This window comes from Periplaneta americana, chromosome 1, assembly GCF_040183065.1.
Source record: "Periplaneta americana isolate PAMFEO1 chromosome 1, P.americana_PAMFEO1_priV1, whole genome shotgun sequence".
In the NCBI taxonomy this organism is placed as follows: domain Eukaryota; kingdom Metazoa; phylum Arthropoda; class Insecta; order Blattodea; family Blattidae; genus Periplaneta; species Periplaneta americana.
Genome location: NC_091117.1, coordinates 176,767,395 through 176,784,922, shown reverse-complemented (window position 1 = coordinate 176,784,922; position 17,528 = coordinate 176,767,395). Strand labels below are relative to the sequence as shown.

Sequence of the window (17,528 nt, the reverse complement as noted above, 5' to 3'; positions counted from 1 at the left end):
CTTAAATTAGATATTAATTTGTCCCTCTGCAAACAGTTATTGATAGAAGTGTAATAATTCTTAAAACGTTCAGTGCATTAGGCAATCAACTTACTGACTTGTCTCAAAGTGATTCACCGGTATACAATGGGGTCCGCTATTGGTTAGCGGACCATAAAAGCCGGCCATGAATTTCTTATTACATTTAAATAATCTTAATTTCGTTATTGAAGGATATAAACATCGATGGAGAAAAACATTTATCTTACGTGTGGAAGCTCCAAGGTTTCCACAGAAGCTGAAGGAAGAAGAAGAGTTGAACGACAAAAAAAAAGTTTAACGATGATTTAAATTAATTTTATTTTAACAAGCATATACAGACTAAGTATAACAATAGGAGATAGCAACAGCAGTCCGCCAAAAATAAATTGAAAAAAAAAATAATCAGAGACAATAAAGATGGCGTATTTCATTGAAGAACATGTACCAACTATTGAAAAATAAGACAAGGGTAGCGTATTTCATTGAAGAACGTGTGTTGAAAATTCATCTAGGAAGTCTTTACGTCGATTATACTAGGGAACATTGAGAGTAGGTACGCCTTATCTGATTTAACGACTATTGGGCCAAATTTTTTCCTGTATACGGGTGACACTATACATATAAGAAGATACTCACAGAGTTTGTGGCACAACTTCATGACGTGAAACTAACGCAAGAATATATTCAGTGAGCTAGGACTACCTGCCATACAACAACCGAAGAGTTAATGAAAACAATATCCAAATCATCTCTGCTGATCTGTGGCCTCCACGTTCGCTCGATCTTACAAACCCTAATTTCTTCTTGCAGGGATATCTTAAATAGTGTATATGGTTTTTAATGACAAGCCCCAAATCCTGGAACAGCTGGAGGACAACATCTCTAGAGAAATAAGGAATACTGATGGTGTGATGTTGGTCCGTGTAAAAGAGAACATGAAGCATCTCGTCAGAATGTGCTTAGCGTAAAACTGCGGTCAATTCCAGCACCCGATGTGATGTGTACGTACTTCTGCGAATTTTACCACTTTGCCTTCATTTGTTTGTGAGTTGTAGGTAAGACATTGGTTTTAGTTGTACAAGAATTGCTATTTAAATTTGTATAATATTATGTATGCAATGGAGGGGGAAAGAAACTGGCCATCTATCCCATTATTTCCTGGCCTAGTTACCCCATGAGTGATGCCATGTTGGTGGACTTGTGCGGTCCAGATCTGTCTTCGTAAATTAACTAAACAACAACAATATGTAGATATAGTGATTCGGTCTATTTACTTCACCCAAAGATGGTTACATGCTTATACTCTCGTGTTTACGAGACAGGATATTTGATACTATATAACTAATAGCCAGGTTATGAACCCACTAAACCGGAAGCAACGTTCTGTTGCTCTCTTTCTGAGATCTGTTGCCACATAGTGGCGCGAGATTCAAAATGTGTTCAGCGTTTGTCACCGATATGTTTAAAATAACTACAGTATATACTGTATGTATGTATTTATTCACACTGCAATGGGTATATACCCGGTGGCAGTGGGAACTAATTACACTCAATAATGACAATAATAAACTTATTAATTAAAAATACAGTTAATAATACCAATAATTAATACTAACAATAATAATAATAATAATAATAATATAGTTCTCGATAACACTATCAACAATATTAGTAATTAAAATTACTGTTTTTAAGAAAGCACGAGCTAATGACGCTGCGACTCGTAATCCACGTGGTACTGCAAATGAACTGGGAAGTTTGGCTACACTGTCTCCGTGATTCCGTTGCCAGATTTTCGTTAGCAGACGACATTTTCACGAGAGGTCCAATGAAAAGCTCCGTTCTCCTTTTCCCCTCCCCACACTCAAGGTGTCATCACTGCACAGGCTACCCTTCTAACCCGCACTTTCCTCTCGCCATCCCAACTACTTCCTGTTTAGTCGGTTCATAACCTGGCTTTTAGATAGAGTCTCAGATTCGTGTAGAGAAGTTTGCCGTAGCCTTTTCATTTTAAACATTTCGACGTGACACTGAACATACAATGAGACTCTTGTGGCGTGAGGTGAACACGACATTGGACTAACGGAGGAGCCAAAGGATAAATCGAGAAACATGTATCTTATCTCGTGGAACGAAATTATGTTGTGTATTTGACTTCTTATGCAATTAGCATATTCCAGGTTTCTCACGTGTACGTGCCCATTAAAAATGAATGCTATGTAACCTGTTTCTGCTGTTAGCTGATAGTTACGAGTTACTGGCAGGCCTGGTGTCATGTGTAAATCCGCCACACTGTTATCTATTTATGGGACTTGGAGCAAGGTCTGGCGGTCATTCGGCAGATAAGAGAATCGCTGCAATTTTCCCCATTGTCTGCAATGAATACTGTATACATATGCGAAATAAAATGTCAACTTTTAGTACTTCATAAATATAAGCGATTTGAAATTCTTTTGTATATATAAACAACAATGGAAACAGTCAGGACTCGAAATGGACGTTTTCACGATCCACAACGCTCCGTTTAGGTGGACACGATGATGTTAATGACGACAATGAATGATGAATTAATGATCAGTGAGATGACGCCGAGAATTACCATGCTATATAATTAATATTTAAATATACTGTATACACATCAATTTATATAAATTTTCGGACACGTGTTTCAGAATGTTCATCCTTTTATCATATTTACGCAGACGGAAAATATGAATGGCAGTCACTTTATTCAGCCAAGAAAAAAAATATATATATATATTGAATAAAATGAACACAGCCTTAATTATTTGCTTTATCGCGTATATTATTACTAGCGAAAGAGAATAATTTCCGGCCCTACACTTATGCATGATTGAAACCTTCGTTTCGCAAATTGTTTAATATGTCACTATAACCCATTTATGCCCAAGAATTTTTTTTTTTGTTGATTTTTTTCATAATTTTCGCACCGCCACATGAAACTGAAATGGAAGTTAATTATTGTGCTGCAGGCTCCTTTGACTCTTCTAGTATACACAGCAATGAAATAAAAGTTAATTTTGTAATTCATTTCTTTGCATTTTTCAGAAAAATAATTAATGCAGAATGTTTCGAAAACGCAACACTAGGCAGATACAACAAGATATTCGATTCGCTGCCTAGCAGTGGCTTATGACGTCTGATGATTACCTCGATATGGGTTGATAAAGTGTTGCTGAATACCGGTCCTTTTAATTTCATTATCGCCTCGTCATTGTTCAGAACCTCAATGACACTAAATGCAGAATCAAACATATCAAAGGCACACCGTTAGGATATATTCTAATATAAGTTAGAACTATTATCACGGAAAGGTCGCTGACTGTTAGCATCGTTCATTGTAATGTTTAAACATTATAAAAATTTGATTACTGTGAGTGGGAGTATAAGGGTACAGTTATTCAGTTATTCATAGATTTCAAAAAAGCATATGACTCGGTTAAGAGAGAAGTTTTATATAACATTCTTATTGAATTTGGTATTCCCAAGAAACTAGTTCGATTAATTAAAATGTGTCTTAGTGAAAATTACAGCAGAGTCCGTATAGACAAGTTTCTATCTGATGCCTTTCCAATTCACTGCGGGCTAAAGCAAGGAGATGCACTATCACCTTTGCTTTTTAACTTCGCTCTAATATATGCCATTAGGAAAGTTCAGGATAACAGAGAGGGTTTGGTATTGAACGGGTTACATCAGCTTCTTGTTTATGCGGATGACGTGAATATGTTAGGAGAAAATCCACAAACGATTAGGGAAAACATGGAAATTCTACTTGAAGCAAGTAAAGCGATAGGTTTGGAAGTAAATCCCGAAAACAATAAGTATATGAGTATGTCTCGTGACCAGAATATTGTACGAAATGGAAATATAAAAATTTGACTTATCCTTTGAAGAGGTGGAAAAATTCAAATGTCTTGGAGCAACAGTAACAAATAAATGACACTCGGGAGGAAATTAAACGCAGAATAAATATAGGAAATGCCTGTTATTATACGATTGAGAAGCTTTTGTCATCTAGTCTGCTGTCAAAAATCTGAAAGTTAGAATTTATAAAACAATTATACTACCGGTTGTTCTGTATGGTTGTGAAACTTGGACTCTCACTTTGAGAGAGAAACAGAGATTAAGAGTGTTCGAGAATAAGGTGCTTAGGAAAATATTTGGGGCTAAAAGGGATGAAGTTACAGGAGAATGGAGAAAGTTACACAACGAAGAACTGCACGCATTGTATTCTTCACCTAACATAATTAGGAACATTAAATCCAGACGTTTGAGATGGGCAGGACATGTAGCACGTATGGGCGAATCCAGAAATGCATATACAGTAGAGTGTTGGTTGGGAGGCCGGAGGGAATAAGACCTTTGGGGAGATCGAAACGTAGATGGGAGGATAATATTAAAATAGATTTGAGGGAGGTGGGATATGATGATAGAGACTGGATTAATCTTTTTTTTTTTTTACAATGTCAATTAATCTTGCTCTGGATAGGGACCGATGGCGGGCTTATGTGAGGGCGGCAATGAACCTCCGGGTTCCTTACAAGCCATAAGTAAGTAAGTGAATGCGAGCAGCAATAGAATAACTTAATATTTCCGTCTCACTGCTTGTTCATCATCATCAGCACCAACATCTCACAAAGGCTTTGGCATACTTCACTGAAAAATTTGTCGAAATTATAGTGGAAAGTCTGGACAACTATTAACAAGCATAATTTTTCTTTTACGTACTGTATTGTGGCATTGTGATAAATATTTAAACGACATTAACGACACAATATTTTATTTTTAATGAGGAACGTTTCTCAAAATATCAGAATCGATTTTTACAGGGTCATAATGTTTTCTCTATATTATGTATAACGAAAAGCAAAACTTAGATGAAACATTTTTCATTTTTATCAGTTGGTTCTGAGTCTTTCTTGCATGGAATTATTTGTGCTTACTTGCCGTATATTGATAGTCACATACCCAGTGCCGGATTTAGGCCTAGGCAACCTAGGCAGTTGCCTATGGCGGCAACTTCTAGGTGGCGGTGTTCTCTCTCTCTCTGTTGTTCTTTCTTTCCTTCTTTCTTTCTTTCTTTCTTTCTTTCTTTCTTTCTTTCTTTCTTTCTTTCTTTCTTTCTTTTACAGTGAAATTTGTTTTTAAAACACTTGTTCGTAAATCTTTTCTGAAGTTTGTTCTTGAACACCTTGTGGAAGTCTGATATTGTTTTGTTATCGCATTGTCGTGGTCGCGGCGAGAGTAAAAGGGAAGTGTGCAGCTGCATAGTTATATTGTAATACCGGTATCACGTTATTATACTATGAAATTACCGATATTAAATTTAAAAAAATTATATATATATGCACTTCGGAATTCATGATGTTTGGAATCTACTTCAACTTAAAAACTAAAAAACTCACACTGTGAACACCACTACTGATGGCTACCAACTAGCTGACTAACTGAAGCGGCGTGGAAGCTAGGAAGAAGTTATGGCAACAGTGTTTAATTTTTCCGGAAAATTCTAGACCTCAATGAGAATTTTGCTTTGTGCTTCAATAGAAGTGGAAGTAGGTCGATAGTGAGAAAATCTTGCCCTTTGTAAACTCCTGTGTTAGACAAACCAAAAGAAGTATAGTATAGCGTATACCCAGGCCGTTATAACCTTACACTTGACAGTTAGTATTTCTGTTGGCAACCCTTCCTGTTTAAAGGTTGGAGAATGCTGTATGGTAGCCTTCTGAACCAATCAGAACGCATAATTTTCTATCAGCTGTTCATGCTGCTATGCGGAGCGCTACTGCGTTGTCGGTTTGCTAGTGCTGTGTTACATGGTGTTGCTGCCACGTGCGTAATTTGTGTTAGTGTTATAAAGTTATAAATAATCTGTAGCGTTGCTGTGAAATATCGCAACAAATTAAGAAAATAACTCACGTAGACCTAGTGAGAATCTTTTGCGTAAGTAGTCAGGCATCAGAATTGGTGCGAATGACTTGTCAATTTTACGAGTAGGAGAAGGAATTTGTCCGTATACTAGTATATGGGCGTCCATTCAATCCTGCAGATAATGTATATAGAGGACAACAACTTTAGGCCTCTCTAAGAGAACAGTAATAAAGAACGGAGTTACCCAATAATTACCATTTGAATTAACGGAGCAGACTAGTAAGCTCCGCGTAAGTTAAGTCAGCTGTTGTGTAGTGAGTGGTCATTGTGGCAACGTCGCATCTCTCGCTACCAACATTGAGCGAAGCTGTCAGGTGCAAGGTTACAACGGCCTGGCTATAGCCTATTCACAAACGATTCCATGCGAACAAAATTGAAAGACAACCAACGTAAAGGAAGGGAAAATCCTTCTTTTGTTGTTCGACATGTTATGTTAACAAGACAAATTCGAAGTCCCTTCTGTTTTTTCTTTGTTCACTACAGAATCCGTTCTCACTCTTTGTGTTCCAATTATGCATTTGACACACAACCGTCGTCACCATTCACACAGTTTTCCCTACAGTTCTGTCACTTCTTTGGATTTGCGAGGGTCCTGCGTGAAGCTGCCAGAAAAGTACCAGTCATCGTGGGAACCCTTGTACTCGTGGCAACACTGCACATCCTCGCAAAATTGGCCCTGTGGGTAGAATGTCTTCATCTGTCCAGGCGGGAACACAGCTGCAGCGGCGGTGACATCTGGCAGATTGGATACAGGCCTCGAGCCAGGAGGCTGGAAGTTGTGCTGTATATATGATGGCAATAATAATAATAATAATAATAATAATAATAATAATAATAATAATAATAATACTTTCGAGATGTAGTTTATGAACGAAGACTATGAACATTTTATAAAATAACTGTCCATTATTATTATTATCCATAGATCCTCAATAACTATACAGTCTGATCCGTTTGGGTATGGATAATATTAACGTATTATTATAAAGCTATTATGATAGTAGGAAAAATTTATTGCTGGTTATATTATGATTAAAAGATGGGAGTTTCCATATATGACAATCAACAATGCATAATCTGAAAGGACAAATGAAAATCGTAGATGATTAAAATGGCTACTAGAAATCAACACCGGGCACAATGTGTTCTTTGGTATGCCAAATTTGAGAGTGCTTAAAGAGTTCAAAGGGAATTTTGACGTGAGTATGGTGTGCGTAATGTACCTAAATACGATTCCATAATGTTGTGGTATCGAACATTTGTAGAAACAGGTTCTGTGTTAAAAAGAAAAGACATGCAGGAGTTCGCAGGCGAAACCCAGTACGAGAAGCAGCTATCTCTTGGGTTGGCCCCCAAACTCTCCAGATCTAACCCCTCCTGATTTCTTCGTGTGGGGTTTTATTAAAAACATTGTCTATTCACAGAAACCCAGGAACATTGATGATGTGAGAGTAAAAATTATTCAAGGTTTTCAACAAATCACCCCTCCCCCTTATGTTATAACGGAGATGGACTGCATTGAATCACCGTTATGAGTTGTGCAGGGTGCGCAATGGGGGTCATGTTGAGCTCTGAGGAATCTCCCATCCTTCAGCATTGTATGCACAGAGTTTCAACAATTAAAGTTCAGTAGTAAATGTTTTACGGTGTTTTAATTTTAGCCATACCCAAACGGATCACCCTGTATAAAATTAAATTGCCATTAAATTTGTGAAGTCTCAGTTCTCTTTCCTTCAGTGTTTTATTTCTTTAATAGTAATTATTTATTGCTACCTATCACATATAAATATTTTATATTATAATTTATATAGCACTCTTGTATTCGAAAATAACCAAAACTCTAATACAAGTAGTTTAGGTCAGTGGTTCTCGAAATGGGGTCCGCGAATTTTTTGGTTAGGGAGATTTTTTTTTTCTTCGTTCAGAAGGATTCAGAAGTAGATTCTTGTTTTATTTTGTTGTTTTTTAATCTTAACTTGGTGTAACATATTAATAAAGACGATTTGCTTTTCTTAACAATATTAAATTATTTACGTTTTGTTTAATTCGAATATAGACCTACTGATAATATCAATTCAATTTTATAAAATATAACAGAAATATCACTACTCATATCCACTTAATATTAACTCCGAAATCTAACCTATCTTTCATTCCATTGAAGACTTCGAAGGGATTCGCGAAAATACTGATCTATGGAAAGGGAATCCGCAGTGCTAATAAGTTTGAGAGCCACTGGTAATTACTATATATGGGTGATAAAGATCTGCCATTTCTAGACCCACGAGTCTTATGTAATAATACCACAGTCTAGTATATACAGTCACGAAGCTTGAGTTGTGAGGGTACTAGGAACAATAGAATGTGCTGGTACTATTTCGCATAATCTGTCATGAGGCGATATTAGCGATCCTAGTGGTTAGCAACTATGTATGGATGCATATTTACTACATATTGAGCTTCGTGACTGTATATACTAGACTGTGATAATACTTTATGCCAGAAGATAAAATATTATCTGGTTAAATTGATTTTAAAAACGTTGAATATTACAACAACACGTGAACAAAGTGCTTACGTTGAGGATGCCTGTGCGTGAGGGAGACATGGCTTCCATGGCAGTTATAGTGGACGTCGCATCGTAGCCTGCAGCATCCGTTGTCCAGATGGGATGAGTGGAGTTGGGCTTCTACAAAGTGTGAGAGAAATAAGTTACCGAAAGAAAATATCAGAATCTGCAGCATTTTATAAGGACAGGTCTAATCTGAAACGTATTTACATACTGAGAATATTCTTTATGAATGAAATAAAAAATCAATAACAAGAAATGTAAAAAAAAGTAAGTCTATATGAGAAGATGGGAAAGGAAAAGAATGAGAATAAGATGTAAATGATGAAGTCTATAGATTAGAACAATGGTACAATGAAGAAATCGATTAGTGAGAAGTAAAGATATTATGATGATGAAGCTAATGATGGTGGTGGTGGTGGTGGTGGTGATGAAGGTGGTGGTGGTGGTGATGGTGATGGTGATGGTGATGGTGATGGTGTTGTGGTGGTGATGGTGGTGATGATGGTGGTGGTAGTTGTAGTGGTAGTGGAGAACATGGTGATAGTGGCTATGTTGATGAATTAGTAGAATAGAATGATGTTTATTATAATGGTAACGACGGTGTTACTGTTAGTTATGGTGGTGGTGGTAATAGTGGTAGTAGTAGTAGTTATCAGTGGTGGAAGTAATGATTAAGAATTAGTACGAGTATAATTACATATTGATGATAATTTTATAAGTGGTGGTGGTGGTGGTGGTGGTGGTGGTGGTGGTGGTGGTGGTGGTGGTGGTGGTGGTGGCGGCAGCTGTAGCAGTGGTAATAGAAGTCCTACAAGCATGGTAATAATAGTGTTGGTGGTAATGGTGGTGGTGCTAATGAAGACAAATTAGTAGAAACGAATGATGATGATCATTAAGGTTGCAGTCATGAATTAGAATAAAATATGTTGATAATTATGGTGGTGATGATAGTGATGGTTGTAGTGGTGGCGCTAATTGATATCAATAAATTAGCAAAATAGAAAGCCAACAGTGATGATGTTGATGATACGGGGGTGGTGGTGGTTGTAGTAGAAAAGATGCTGATTAATTAGCAAAAGAAAAAGGTGGCTGTGGTTTTGAGGAAATTCCTATAATTGTGTGTGTAACGTCTATACAAGAATTAGGGTAATGGAATTAGGATAATACATTTTGATGTTAAGATTTAAGTATGTCTAATGAACAGAATGAAATAAGCTATGAATGACAGTCATTCATTCAATAATAATAATAATAATAATAATAATAATAATAATAATAATAATAATAATAATAATAATAATAATAATGCATTAAAATAGAATGTAATATTAAGACATGTATAGAAGAGTTTCTGAGCCAAAGACAACGGCATAGGTTACCTTATTTCAGCACAAAAGAATATCGCGTCGCGTAAATGTTGTCATTGTTATTTATGCATTTGCATGTGAGTAATGCCAACCTTGTATTAACTTTTTATAGTTGCACATGTATTGTGCACGCGTCTGTTTCGCGTCCTTGTCATAGCACAAATTAATAACATTCCTTTAATATATTGTAACTCTCCCACAAGGATTATAATAAATTCTTCCAAATAGGTTATGTACAGTACATAGAGTGGAAGGGAACTAAAAAGTATCCTTTTGAGATATGAATCAGAGGAGTGATTTAAATATAAGAGTTTAACATCATTGGGTCTTTCGTGAAAGGATTTTCAGTAAAGTAGTATTTTTAGTTAAATTTTGTTATGCGTATTCCAAGAAAACGGGAAACGCTAGAGATGTGATGGGAGATATTGTAGGGCAAATAAAGAAAAGTGTTTTTTTTTTTTTTGCGTAACATTAACGATTTAACCCCAATTTCATTGTATATTGGTAACAAAGTGGTAGACGCAAGTCGGAAGCTACACTAGAGCGGAAAGGAGGAACTGCATAGCCACCAGTGTCCCTCTGAGGCGCGTTAGGTGACTGCACCTTTTGTATAAAAAAAAAACCGGACCGACCCTTGTAGCTGATTTCAGAGCCTTGTTCACTCCAGAGCACGATAGACTGGTAACTAAAGACTATCGTGGTTCGAATCCTGCCTGGGAAGGAAACTTTTTTTTGTTTCTTATTCAAATTTATTACTGTACAGTTGCGTACTGTTACTGCTGCGTGAACATGTGTTGCAATGTTGCCATCTGTTCGCTTTTATTTGTACGAATGTCTCAAGTACCGTTCAAAACGACCACAGTGTTATCAAACTTTATGTTTAACTTTCTCTTCTGATCCAGCTCTCAAAAGAACCCTATTTATTCTCCTTTCATCTGGTATATGCGGACTCCCCTTTTTTATAGGAATGAACTCGTTCACATTATTGAGTTTGTCGGACATGAAATAGGTTACCGGTAAGCATAGTATATCCATGGCAACCAACGTAATTTCCATTCCACCAAATCCTTTCATTTTTTTATATTATTTTAGGTCGAATATAGGCTTGGTTTTACACGTCAAAAGAGAAAGATGGTGATGATAGCAGTCGTGATGAATTAATAGAAAATAATGATGATGATGATGATGATGATGGTAATGATGATGATGATGAAGAGGAGAAAAAGGATGACTATGCTGGTGTTAGTAGTAATAGTGGAGACGATAGTGGTGGTCGTGATGAATTAGTAGAATAAAATGATAATGATGATGATGATGATGATGGTGCAGTAGTCATGGAAATGATAGTGGCTGTGATAGTGACGGTAATGGTGATGATAATTAGAAGATGAAATGTGGCGACGACGACAGATGATGATGATTATAATGATGCTGATGATGATGATAATGATGATGATGATGATGATGATGAAGAGGAGAAAAAGGATGACTATGCTGGTGTTAGTAGTAATAGTGGAGACGATAGTGGTGATCGTGATGAATTAGTAGAATAAAATGATAATGATGATGATGATGATGGTGACAGTAGTCATGGAAATGATAGTGGCTGTGATAGTGACGGTAATGGTGACGATAATTAGAAGATGAAATGTGGCGATGACGACAGATGATGATGATTATGATGATGTTTTTTGATAGTGATTAAATGATTATAATGCAGAAGAATTATAATGAGGTGATGACAAAGAGAAGGCAAGAGAAGTAGAAGACACGGACTTCAAGAAGAAGGTATGGAAAAGAGGGAGAGAAAAGAATGGATGTGATACCCAAAAGAACGACAACAATAACGATGCATGGGAAGAAATTAATTTTTAGCGCAGTCTGTATTGTACTGTATTGGCTCAGGCATTGTTTCACAAATCAAATATCATCTTGAGTTTTCAAAATTTATTTTTGCTTCAAAATAAATACATGAACACCATATTAAATGAACAATTTATGCTTTTATCATTCATTACATGATTTCTAAAATTAGTAAATAATAAGCCTGCCATTAAATTGTAATTTATTAAATGATAAATTAATAATTAATTCCATCGTGTCTTAATTAGCTCTCTTTGTTCAGCTTACCCTTCGTAATATTTAACATTCTATCAAACATTAACTTAATGGGTTTTATGAAATACAAAACTGTTTTGCTGGCAGAACAACTCACAGTTTGTGGTACGTTTGGCTTTGTCTTGTCTTCTTGCTTGCTGCAGCAGAAGCACTTCTTGATGGTCGCGCAACAGATCGAGGTGATGCTTCCCAGAATCACCATGGCGACCTGTAAACAAATAAAAGCAAATTACCGATACTAATTCCGGTTACATTGACTAATAAAAATTAATTTAGTTTCTAATTGGAAATGTGTAAAAATTCTTGCAAACTTATAGTCATCAGTTCATCAGCTATGAGATTTCATGTTAGACGGGATGAAGGCAGCATCAAAAGTGAAACCATTGTAAATTCTCTTTAAGAGAGAAACGAATGATGAAATGGAAAAGTGGTCTATAGGTTAATAGTCGCTAGGAATACGTAATACATGCAGACGTATAGCCATACTTTACTATAATGATTTTACAAAGTTAAATATTGGATTATGTTCTGTTGGTGAATGTAATTCTTATATAGTTACCGGTATTAATTTACCACATAACAGAGGTGTCATTTCTCATAATTTACTGGAATACCTTGTACAATTATATGTATAAATGAACAAATAAAATATAAGCAGTATTTTACAGGTCTTATTCATTCATTCATTCATTCATTCATTCATTCATTCATTCATTCATTCATTCATTCATTCATTCATTCATTCATTCATTCATTTATTCATTCATTCATTCATTCATTCATTTATTCATTCATTCATTTATTTTATTCCATAGATCTTACATGAGCAATGAAGCTTTAAGATGTGGAACAAGTCAAAATTTTACAATATCTCATTTACAATTTCTACAAATTTTTACAGTTTTACAATTTAGTAATTTTCTACAATTTTTACAATTTTGTGCAATTTTTTACAATATTTTGGCGAGATGTAGTGAGATGAGGTGAGGTCCGAGGATTCGCCAAAATATTACCCAGCATTTGCCTTTTGGTTGGGGAAAACCTCGGAAAAACCCAACCAGGTAATCAAATCAAAGGGGGTAATTGAGTCTAGTGTTATTACGTATTAATCCAAACATTTTAGATCTAGGTACTGTCTTTTCTCCTTTCCATGCACCAATATAACTCAAGTGACCACTCTCTTTCTCTCTAATATAAATATAAGAAGCATCAACAAGAAAAAGATTAAAATATTTGGTCAGTAAATTTATTACTTATTTTTTTTATCACCATGAATTTGTGTTGGAAAGTGAAGCTTATGCTAAAACCATTTTTCGTATATCCGTGTATCTTTCTTATTAAAGCAAGAAAGATTAGGGCCTACAGTATGTTGAGCACTTATCTGTCTGCCAAGTTGCAACTTCGGGATCACTATGTATAGAAACTTGAAGTGTCACCTTGAATACGAAATAAAGCAGTAAACGCCATTGATATTAATTTTAACTCTTATTTTCACGTACAACACAGTATACACATAATTCTACAAATTAAATTTTAGGCTTTATTGTATATCTAGACAGCGGAAAAAAAGTCATTCGGATGTGAAGGTAACTACAACGCAACTAATTTGTCTCGTCAGAGGGTTGTTGTTTACGTAAGCACAGTAGGTACACTAGAGGCGCGTGCAGGTATAGGCCGGGGGAAATGTAAATTGACACACGGAATAATCACTGAATATTGGTTGTACGTTGATATAACTATTGTAATGGCATGTTTTGTGTACTTTTCTATAAACCCTTTAAAGTGAGGATTGTTCAACGTTTTGAATGGAATATTGCAACGTATCATTCCACACAAATCCTGGCAAAAGTCATATTTCATATTCGAGGCGGAATTTGAACTTGAACCCTTATTTTCTTCTAACATACGAGCAACATTTTTCATGTGTTTCTGTGTATTACAGTGGTGTGCTATCGATTGTTTTGTCATCCTTTTTAATGCACACATACATAACCGACACTTAATTGTTTCACCAGTATCACTATTAAAAATGTGGACACCATATTCTTGCATTAAAGAATACACCGTATGTTTTTAACATCTGTCTTCGGCATTATGATCACTTCACTGAACACAAATGAAGAATATGTTTACGTATCTCAGTATTCTCTGTTCACATACGGATGACTGAGAACGCAGAGTGGCAGTTGTTTTCGGTGTTTCTCGTGGTGCTCTCTGCGGACGGTACCGTGTTGTAGCTACCTACTTGGGAAGCGTGCACACATCATGCCATAGTTAAAGCGTACAGTACTTGTAAACCGTAAAAATGACTTTTATTTGACTTTTTTCAGCTGTCTAGTTATAAATATGTTGTATTTCATCTCCATAATCTGAAAGTCTTATCGTTTTTTATACAAATGAACAAAATTTTACATTTTTATTTTTAAAATTTAGTTCCAATTTTTTTTTTTTCGGATGTAAGGAGAAACCGAATTCGACATTCCTTAAAATATTAGTATTTTAATACCTCAAAATGAGAAATAAAATCCAATACACTTTACAACTATTGCAAATTCAAATTTCTTCAAGTCATTTTGTAAAGAATTTAAATTTAAAAAAATATAATAAAAATTGTAACTATGCTATTGAATTATGACCAAAAAAGCTGACACCCTGGCACAAGTTTCGTAATTCGGTGACAGATGACTGTGAATTACCTGCGCACCTCCGGAGACTTCTCAACACTGGCTGCAAACTGACCACCTTATCAAAAACCTGTTTTTCACATGTGCCTGTCTTGCATGATATGTGTCAGGGTCCTGTGACAGGGCTACGTTGCTGATAAAGGTAAGGTCAAGCGATTTACTGCGACGTCAAGACTTTCAGTGTCACATTTTTTTGCTGCCCGTTATAGAGAGCGACAATATTTTCCTTCTTTGTGGCAAACACAGAAGTTTTGTAATACACTAAGATAAAACTTATGGCACACAACGTCAGGTTTCCTATAGAATGTAGTGAAATTCATGTTATTTCAAGACTTATCTTTCGCATATAAATGGCATTATAATTATGCATAAATTTCCCTATGTATGTAGGCCTACTTATGTAGGTATGTACAGGTACGGAATTAAAATTTGTAACGAGACTTGATGGGAGTCCACCTGTGTGTAGGCAACAATTTCGCACGACTGTCCACAAGTAGCATACAGTATATACAGGGAATCTTGTTTACTTCTCATGCGCAGTATGTTGTAAATGAAACTTACACAATAAGGGAGTTCCAAATTTTATTTCCGTATCAGTACATATATGCACGTATGAACATATGCACGTATGTATGTATGTATGTATGTATGTATGTATGTATGTATGTATGTATGTATGTATGTATGTATGTTTGTTTGTTTGTTACCTACTTATTTATTAATTAATTTATTTATTTATGTATTTATTTATTTATTTATTTAACATGCTCCATTACAGAGTAATACTACATGTTTTTAGGATTTTCCCTTTCCTACGATAAATATACATATGGAATTGTATTGGTGAATACGCCCAATTTAGTCTACTTTTCCTATTTACAATTATCATACCTAAGCAAAATACAGAATTATTACAAATACATATAGGCCTACATGGGTTAACCTAAAAAAAAAAAAGAGAAAAAAAGATATATAGGCCTATGCATAATATGAATATAGACCACCTCTGTGGTGTAGGGGTCAGCATGCTGGTCTCTTATGCAGAGGGCCCGGGTTCAATTTCCGGTCGGGTTGAATTTCCTGGTTGAGGTTTTTCAGGGTTTTTCCTCAACCGTAAGGCAAATGCCAGGAAATTCGGGCCACAACATCCCTGAAAATCACCGGTCTCATTCATCACCGAAATCATATTCATAACAAATCAGTGATATATGCATTTGCCATCTAGTTCACAACAATAGAACCAGTCTCAACAATAGTACACAGGCCTTCGGATTTCAACCAAAGATTAACTCGCGATATGACCAAAGATGTTAAAGCGAGTATAAATAACAGCGAAGAAAAAAAAAATATATATATATGAATATATTACAATTGTGAGTATTTAAAAAAAGACAAATGGTTAAGGCGAGGTATAAATATTTACATTTTATAAAAAGTTGAATGATAAGTATGTATAACCTAATAATAAATGCATTCCTACAATTGTTCAAAGTCTAATGAATTGATGAAAGTGATGAATGATTGAAGATGTAATTGTATGTATGTATGTATGTATGTATGTATGTATGTATGTATGTATGTATGTATGTATGTATGCATGTATGCATGCATGCATGCATGTATGTATGTATGTATGTATGTATGTATGTATGTATGTATGTATGTATGTAGCCAAAATTCAGAAATTAAAACCGCAAGAAGATGTACAGTATGTAAGTTTTATGTATTTCCGCAATTTTTGGGTTTACAGAATGTTACGGACGGTACTGTTGATCCGCACTTAATCATTTCTCGGATGAGGCTTGGTTTAATTTAAATGGTTATGTGTATTTACAAAATTACAGGCCCTGGAGCGTAGACAGTCCTCGATAATTCAACAAGTTGCCTTCTATAATGGAAAAGTTGGGGTGTGGTGTGCTGTAACTGCAAGGCGCTTAATGGGACCCATATGTTTTCAAGACACTGTAAATTCAGAGACGTATCACACCCAAATGTGTAATTTAAAGAGAACCACGGTGCTCGCCAACACCAGATTCAGAACACCTGCTCTAGATTATGTCGTTAGGAAAGTCCAGAAAAAGAGAGAGGGTTTGAAATTGAACGGGTTATATCAGCTGCTTGTTATGCGGATGACGTGGATATGTTAGGAGGAAATCCATAAACTATTATGGAAAACACTGGAATTTTACTTCAAGCAAGTAAGGAGATAGGTTTGGAAGTAAATTCCGTAAAGACAGTGTAGGCCTATATGATTACGTCTCCTGACTAGAACATATTTTGGAATTGGAGTATTAACACAGTATGAATATTATTTTCCAAATAATTAACATTAAAGGTTCGTTGGATTTTGGTAAAGGTGCAATATGGCCAATAGCCAATATCTGTTGGATTGAGACTGTATTTAACACACATTCATTAAAAACGAAAAAAAAACATGCAGCTCTCAAATTAACACTTTCAAATTATTAGTGGAATGTTGAATTCTCCGTCTTTTGAGTCCACTAATGTAATCAGAACACCTGGAATACCATGTAATGTAGCCTACTTGGATATATAACAAATTCAAGTGAAAAAAAATCTGAAAAACTCAGAATATGAAATTCGCTATAAAACGATGCAATAATAGCGCAGTCTAGTATATACAGTCACGAAGCTCAATATGTAATAAATATCCATCCATAGATAGTTGCTAACCACTAGGATCGCTACTATCGCCTCATTACAGACAATGCGAAATAGTACCTGCACAGTCTATTGTTCCTAGCAACCTCGCAACTCAAGCTTCGTGACTGTATATATACTGGACTGTAATAA

General features: G+C 35.5%; 1 protein-coding gene across 3 annotated transcripts; it reads right to left on the bottom strand.

The window, feature by feature from the left end:
- Positions 1 to 1,269: 1,269 nt before the first annotated feature.
- On the bottom strand, positions 1,270 to 14,814 carry LOC138704702 (uncharacterized). Of its 3 annotated transcripts, none has more exons than XM_069832861.1 (4): positions 14,727 to 14,814; positions 12,128 to 12,238; positions 8,552 to 8,662; positions 1,270 to 6,742 (listed from the first exon to the last, which is right to left on the bottom strand). In XM_069832861.1, exons 2-4 carry the CDS (start codon positions 12,230 to 12,232, stop codon positions 6,530 to 6,532), a joined length of 429 nt encoding a protein of 142 aa, XP_069688962.1. In that variant the 5' UTR covers positions 12,233 to 12,238; positions 14,727 to 14,814; the 3' UTR covers positions 1,270 to 6,529. The 3 variants fall into 3 exon arrangements, with proteins under 3 accessions (XP_069688962.1, XP_069688944.1, XP_069688953.1); XM_069832843.1 differs by having other exon boundaries at positions 1,270 to 6,754; positions 14,727 to 14,811; XM_069832852.1 differs by lacking the exon at positions 14,727 to 14,814 and adding an exon at positions 14,537 to 14,679 and having other exon boundaries at positions 1,270 to 6,754.
- Between the last annotated feature and the right edge of the window lie 2,714 nt (positions 14,815 to 17,528).